An 8,227-nucleotide genomic window follows, 5' to 3' on the forward strand; every position below is an offset into this window, starting at 1 on the left:
AACCCTTACTTGCAAGCCGTCAGTGAGGCCAGGATTTGAGTCTTAGCTGCCAGATTCTCTTTACCTGATGTCCTACAAACAAACAAACACTTCCTTTCTCCTGCTGCAAACTCGGTGTGAATATCTGATCTCACTGAACTGAGTGAGTGGACTGCAGTTCTATTCCATAGCACAAGCCCTGTTTAGAGTGGCATTTATCCATTCATGAGGGCAGTGACCTCATGACTTAAACCCTTCCCATTAGGTCCCACCTCCCAATTCCATTGCATTGAGATGAACTTAACAACAGATGGGTTTTGAGGGACACAGGAAAATCATAACACTCTCCAAAGAGAGGCTCATTTGAGCCCCTGTGGTCTGCTATGCATGCAGGCAGAGCTGCCTTCTCCAGCTTCAGAAAGAGCAGTGAGGGGTGTAGATGGCCACTGGAAGTCAGCAGCAGTACAATGAAAGGGAAAGGATAGCGTGTAGACAGGGATTGCAATCTAGATACATTTCTATTTAATTTCCATTCCAAAAAGAGAATACTTTCATGCTAACAGAAGTGTTGTAAGTACATCACAAAGTGCTTTCTTCCATTTAAGTGCATACTGTATTTTTTAAAAATAATCTCCATGCACGAATAAACTATATTTCTCCCTCTAGTCCTCAGGAATATTTCAAATTTTGACAATTAACTCAGAAAAGTCTTTTGTAACAAAACAGCCCCCAGGAAGAAACACTTATTTCCAGACAAATCTGTGCTTCCCTGGTCTGACCTGGGACTCTGGGGATACTGCCCCTGTGCTGAGTAACTGAGTTCTGCCAGCCCTGCAGCAGTGCCCAGCCTGCCCCATCCCCTGCTGATTTGCATGTTCCCAGAGCACAGCCCCCTGCCCTGAAGACTTCTTAATAGGCTGGTCACACCCTGTGCAGGAGTCAGTCCCAGTCAGGACACAGCATGGACATGAGGGTCCCCACTCAGCTCCTGGGGCTCCTGCTGCTCTGGCTCCCAGGTAAGGAAGGAGAACAGCAGGAATTTATTCAGCCAGTGTGTTCGGTACAGACTGGCTCATCATGGAAACCTCCTTATAATATGATTAATAGTATGAATATTTGTTTTTATGTTTCCAACCTCAGGTGCCAGATGTGACATCCAGATGACGCAGTCTCCATCCTCCCTCTCTGCATCTGTAGGAGACAGAGTCACCATCACTTGCCGGGCGAGTCAGGGCATTAACCATTATTTAAGTTGGTATCAGCAGAAACCAGGGAAAGCCCCTAAGCCCCTGATCTATTATGCATCCAGTTTGGAAACAGGGGTCCCATCAAGGTTCAGTGGAAGTGGATCTGGGACAGATTATACTCTCACCATCAGCAGTCTGCAGCCTGAAGATATTGCAACATATTACTGTCAACAGTATAATAATTCCCCTCCCACAGTGTTACAAGTCATAACATAAATCACCCAGCGGAGCAGATGTGTGAGGCTCAGTGGTCCCAGATGCCCCTTCTGGTGCCTCCACCTGCTGAGAGTGTTTCTCAAATCGCAGTCACACTTTGAAGGTCACTGGAGAGTTTTTGTAAAAGAGCCATGAAGGCCCACTTACTCATAGCTGTCTTTCCTTGTCCTAATCCCCAGTAGCACAGACAGGGCAATGCTTCTGATTTCATTGAGAAGAAAGGATTACACCTGAGGAGTCTGAGTTGTGGCATCAGTTGGAATTCATACAGCAAAAATGAGCCACTCTAGGTATTCCAAGTAGGATTTTTTTTTAACACAAGGTGTGAGAATCTAAACTATAGCCTTTTAAAGGCTTACGGGTATAGTAGTCAAAGATGTAAATACTAGAAAAGAGGAATTCTCTTCCAGAATCCAGAATGCATCTGACAGAGAAGGTATAATTGCCAATCGTGTGGTCTTTAGACGTTTCTGAGAAGCCTATGGGTGGGAGTGCAGATGCTCTCAGCTGCCTGGAGGACTTCACCAGGTGCTTCTGCAGTCCTCACCTCTGTCCAAATGTCTTGCTGCAGGTGCTGATGGATAATATTGAATCTTCCCCTTCTTACTTCTCAATCTCAGGGTGGGCCCCTCACTGGGCAACTCTACCAAAAACCAGAGAAGGAAAACGGTTTCTGGCAAATGTGTTTCCAGAATGATAGTGATGATGGGGAAGTGACAGCTGACATCCTAGTGTAGTCACGTATCCCGACTCTCAGAATTTTGTCAGTGAAGTAATGGCCGCAGAATACACTTGGATGTACTTCCATATACTATGAGTAAGTTTCAATTCGTAGCAAGAAAATGATATTTAGTCATATGATAAATAGAACTACGTGGCTACATTAATCAAAACAGCATAGTGCTGGTACAAAAAGAGACACAGAAAAATGGAACAGAATAGGGCACTCAGAAATAATGCTGGAGACCTACAACCATCTGATCTTCAACAACCCTGACGAATACAAGCAATGGGGAAAGTACTCCCTATTTAATAGATAATGCTGGGAGAACTGGCTAGCCGTATGCAGAAAATGGAAACCGAACCCCTTCCTTACACCTTATACAAAAATGAACTCAAGATGGATTACAGACTTAAATGTAAAACCCCAAACTATAAAAACCCTAGAAGAAAATCTAGGCAATACCATTTAGGATATAGACATGGGTAGAGATTTCATGACGAGAATGCCCAAAGCATTTGCAACAAAAAAAATTGACAAATGTGATCTAATTAAACTAAAACCTAATATTGACAAATGACAAGAGACAAAATTAAATTAAAAGCAAAAATTGACAAAAGCAAAAATTGACAAATTAAACTAAAGCAAAAATTGACAAATGCAATCTAATTAAACCAAAGAGTCTCTGCACAGCAGAAGAAACTATCTCAGCATGAACAGACAACATTAAGAATGAGAGAAAATTTTTGCAATTTATTCTTCTGACAAGGGTCTAATATCCAGAGTCTCTAAGGAACTTAAACAAATTTAGAGCAAAAAATAAACAACCCCATTAAAAGGCTGGCAAAGGACATGAATAGACACTTCTTTAAAAAAGACATACATGATGCCAATAATCATACGAAAAAAAGCTCACCATTACTAATCATTGGAGAAATGCAAACCAAAAACACAATGAGATACCATCTCACACCAGTGAGAATGGCGATTTTTAAAAAGTCAGAAAACAATAAGCTAGGCATGGTGACTCACACCTGTAATCCCAGCACTTTGGGAAGCCAAGATAAGTGGATCACTTGAGATCAAGAGTTCAAGACTAGCCTGTCCAATATGGTGAAACCTCATCTCTACTCAAAATGCAAAAATTAGCCAGAGGTGGTGGTGGATGCCTGAAATCCCAGTTCCTTGAGGGACTGAGGCACAAGAATCGCTTGAACCTGGAAGGCAGAGGCTGCAGTGAGCCGAGATCGTGCCACTGCACTCCAGCCTGGGTGACGGAACAATATCCCTTCTCATATTTAAAAAAAAAAAAATCAAAAAACAACAGATGCTGGCAAGGTTGTGGAGAAATAAGAAAACTTCTACACTGTTAGTGGGAATGTAAATTAGTTCAACCATTCTACAGCAAAGCAGGTTTTATGTCCAGCACAAGACTGTGGAGGTGGGGGACTAGCTTAATACCCACTGCCGCTTACAGGCTGGGGTACTTACAGGTATGGGCGGGAGGGTTCTGGGCAGTACGAGTTGCTGCCTGACAGGACGTTAATAAGATATTCCTGTGGTCAGGCAGTTATGCCAAGGATGTTCTTTGGACCGTTTGCCCAGCAGGGTGTGACAAGAATATTTCTTGGGCAAACTGTCCAGCAGAAGATGAGAGGGATGTCCCTGTAGTCAGGTGGTTAGGCAGGATGTCTCGCACAGTCCCAACCCCCGTGGAATGTCTCACTTTGACCAAGGTCTACAAAATGGCGAGTGGCTTACAAAATGGTGCACTTCGGACTAACAGATAAGAAAAGTCTATGGCCTTTTGCCTGGAACAGCTTTTTTTCACCCTAGCTTCATCAACAGGAATTTTAGAAGTCTAGTTTTACCAACTGAAATGGCAGCAACAACTGGAAGCTTGTTGCCCAAGGGGATTGACTTGAGCCGGGATGGAGAGTAGGACAAGATCCTTCAGTGTTTTCAGCTAATGGTGCTGAACTCTGCAGGAAATGTCCAGAAAAAGCCTGGAGTTTTGCAAGTCCGAGGTGATGACCCTGGTTAGGGAGAGTGGTACAACAGTTAAAACTCGGTATAGATTCTGCAGCCTAAGTCCAGGCAAGCTATTAAAAGGAAATTCAACACTCTTAGAAAAATAAAACAGAATCCAGAATTATGTATTAGTTGAGACATGTACAAAAATATATTATCTACAATGCTCGTTTTTCCATAAAAATTCCTGAAAACAAAGAGAATGTCATAAACCATATTGAGATAAATCAGTCAGTGGAAGCTGACTCTGACTGTTCCTAAATACTGGATTTTGCTACGAGTTTCAAGTGGTTGTCACATAAAGGCTTCAAAGAATATTTACAACTGTGATCAAGGACTGAAAAAGAAAAATATAAAGACAATGACTCAAAGAATGGGGTCTCTCAATAGAGAAAAGGAAACTATGGAAAAGGACCAAATAAGAATTCTAGTTGAAAAATATAAAAACAGTATGGAAAACTCACTAGATAGGGCAACAGGAGTTTAAGTTGGCAGAAGCATCAATGAAACTGAAGATAGTTTAGTAGAAATTATCTAATCTGAAAAAGAAAGAAAATAATTAAAGAAAAATAATCATGACCTTAGAAGTTTATTAGTAAATGTAAAGAACACCAGCAAATGTGCAATGAGTCAGAAAGGAGAGGACAGAAAGTGGCCAAAAATATTTGGAGGGGTGACAAAAGCTTGCAAGAAGCCATGAAACACATTCATCTATAGAGGAAAAAATTGAAAGAACTTATTTCGGACAAACACAATGATACACATAACTATACATATTATAATTAAAATGCTGAACCAATGACAAGGAGAAAATCTCAAATGCATCAAACATAAAATGACTCTCTACATACAGAAATACAGTGATAAAGCCATCAGCTAACTTTTCATCATACCCATAGGAGGCTAGAAAACAGTGGAATGACATATTTAAATGCTGGAAAACAAAACAAAACAAAACAAAAACAAGGATTTAATATCCACTGAAAGTATGCATTCGAAATAAAGGTAAAGGAAATACATTTCTTGATAAACAAAAATGAAGAGAAATGATTACTTAAAGACATGCTCTTTAGAAATTCTCTAGGAAATTCTTCAGATTCACAAAAAATGACAGCAGATAGTAACTTGAATCCATAAGGAGGAAGGAAGGCCTCGAAAGTACTAAGGGAACAAAAAAAAGAGCTAAACCAAACAAACGTGTTTACTTGCATTCATGTAAGGTTTCATGTAGAGAAATCCAATCTATCTGGACAGACTTCAGAATGCCCGTTTCCTTCATTGGAATTGGGGAACGGCTGTTTCCTGAAAGGTAGGTACATGAGGGAAGAATCTGGAGATTCTGAAGTATTCTGCAGTTTAATCTGGGTGGAGAATATATGTAAAAATTTATTCAGTTGCATTATTTAACATTTCTGTCCTTTACTTTGTGTTTTATTTCAATTTAAAAAAGAATCAAAAGGGCCACATCAGAACTCTTTTAAACAAAAATGAACAAAAACATAAGAATGAGTAAATATTTGTGGAAACTCGGTCTTATTAACAAGAAGTATAAAATGTACTTGGGAAAGTGCTATGAAACAAGAAATCTGTTAGAGAAGACAAGGAAAAAGTTCAATTTCTCCCACATGGGCAGCATAGATTTTATGTCTATTGGTTTCCCTCTGAACAGAGAAGATATTTTGAACAGAGAAGTCATTTTGCTCACAAGAGAGGCTCTCACACTCCCCTTGGCTCTTTCCACCCCACTGCACCCACCAGGTGATTTGCATATTGTGCCCTAGGGAGGACCTTCCCTTGGGAGTCTGAGATAAAAGTTCAACTCTAACCTTGCCTTGACTGATCAGGACTCCTCAGTTCACCTTCTCACGATGAGGCTCCCTGCTCAGCTCCTGGGGCTGCTAATGCTCTGCATCCCTGGTAAGGGCAGAAGGGAGATGGGAGAGGAGAATAGGATGGAATGGTGAGCTCTGGGGGTCCCACTACCTCCTGTGAGCAGTGAGCTGTGCGGGCCTCACTACACTCCTATGTGTGTTCCTTTCATGTATTGGACGTGCACATCTTGTCCTCCAGAATGGGGCTTATGATGTTCAGATCTGTGAGAGTGAGGAAGATTCAAGAAGAACCAAGGATCTGTGCTCTGGGGAAGACTGACAAGAAAGAGGGGATGGTGTGGTGACTTCTGGAGACGAGTTTGTGCCTTGGATTCCTTGAGTTCCATTTTGAAACTGTATATTCTTGAAACATGAACGAATAAATATATCGCCTGAAATAAACAACAACTCAAAACATCGTGAAAATGTTGCATAAAGTTTTTACATAACCTTGATCTTCTTTGTGTTTATTTCAGGATTCAGTGCGGATGTTGTGATGACTCAGTCTCCACTCTCCCTGCCCGTCACCCCTGGACAGCCGGCCTCGATCTCCTGCAGGTCTAGTCAGAGCCTCCTGCATAGTAATGGAAACACTTACTTGAGTTGGTTTCTGCAGAAGCCAGGCCAACCTCCAAGGCGCCTAATTTATAAGGTTTCTAACCGGGACTCTGGGGTCCCAGACAGATTCAGCGGCAGTGGGGCAGGGACAGATTTCACACTGAAAATCAGCAGAGTGGAGGCTGAGGATGTCGGGGTTTATTACTGCATGCAAGGTACACACTGGCCTCCCACAGTGGTACAGCCCTGAACAAAAACCTCCCTATGGGGTGGCCCAGCTGCCCACATGTGGTGCTTGACTGGGGAGCAGCTCGGCAGGGTCTCAGAATCTGTAAGAGGAAGATGGTGGAGAACCAGGGGACAATTCACAGCTGAGGACTCTGGACTTTGAGAGCCCAGCCACACCGCAGGCACCACTCCTTTATGCCCTGCCAGTTGCCACAACCTTGACTGTCATAAGCAGCAGGAGAATGAGGGGTCCAGGTGCCCTATGAGTAAACAAGCAAGACGGAAGGGAGAGGAGAAATGACGGCTCACCCTAATGCTCCCTGCCTTGTGCACATTTGTTAATTAAATGTAATCAGCAGAGCAGACAGACCATTGACACAGATTAGGACCATCCATGTTGGATACATCTTCGGGTTTGGCAGTTTGGGACATATTGTTTAGAGGACATTTGATAATATTTAATACTGATATTTTGCCAGTTTTCTAACTTCCTGATCCCCCTGTCCTCGCACTCTCAAAAGACAGTAGAGAGAACAATCTACACTAGCTATCCTAAGAGGAAGCTGGCTGAGGAAAGTCAGTAAAAATCTTGGTTTTGGAGTATCAAATAGATTTTTTGTAAATTCATAGAAGATACAACATCCTAATGCTAAAATTGTTTAATTAGTCTTAGTTACCTCTTAATGATAGAAAAAAAAAATAAGTCCCTGAAATTCCAAAGGTTGTTTTCAAAAATAAAAAGCATATACTGGAAAATGTAGAGTATGTAATTTTTCCCATAGAAAACTGCAAAAGTACAGAATGATGTGAACATTCTTACTTCAAAATGTTAAGAATTTAAGACTGGGCAAACAGCAGGGATGAAAGCATGATGGAAACACAGGAGAGGTCAATTTCAGTTAAACTGCCCTTGGCCTTTGATAGGTAGGGATGTGGATGGTGGTGGAGTTGGCAGTTCATGATGTGGACCCAGGAGACCTGATATGTTTCTTGTGAAGAATCACAGAGTTGAAGGCACCACTACCTGGCTTCCTGGGTGGAGCCTGCATCACTGCGAATTTCCTGGGAAAATAGTGCTTTGGAAAGAGTTTTATGTCTGTAACCACCAAAGGCTTAGTGAATCCCTGTGCGAGGAGACCTGAAGTCATGTCGCTCATATCTTGTCAACCCAAGACAGCCAAACAGAGCATCTGATGCTCATTCTGCCCTTAGAGACTGCTGGTTGGGTCTGAAGATGTCACAAGCACTGACACACTAAGCAGAAGGCCCAGCAGGGTCTACACCAGCAGTGGGGGCAGTGGGGATGGAGACCGGTGTCCATGATTCAGACATGCATTCGGGATGCTCTCTGCAGTCTTGGGGATTGGGGGAGCACA

General features: G+C 42.3%; 1 gene segment (V, D, J or C); it reads left to right on the plus strand.

Moving 5' to 3' along the window:
- Positions 1 to 6,008: 6,008 nt before the first annotated feature.
- On the plus strand, positions 6,009 to 7,607 carry LOC144333711 (immunoglobulin kappa variable 2-30-like). The segment is given in 2 exon segments: positions 6,009 to 6,111; positions 6,542 to 7,607. Coding segments are annotated over 2 exon segments (381 nt in total).
- The last annotated feature ends 620 nt before the right edge of the window (positions 7,608 to 8,227 follow it).

Source organism: Macaca mulatta, chromosome 13, assembly GCF_049350105.2.
Source record: "Macaca mulatta isolate MMU2019108-1 chromosome 13, T2T-MMU8v2.0, whole genome shotgun sequence".
Lineage (NCBI taxonomy): Eukaryota > Metazoa > Chordata > Mammalia > Primates > Cercopithecidae > Macaca > Macaca mulatta.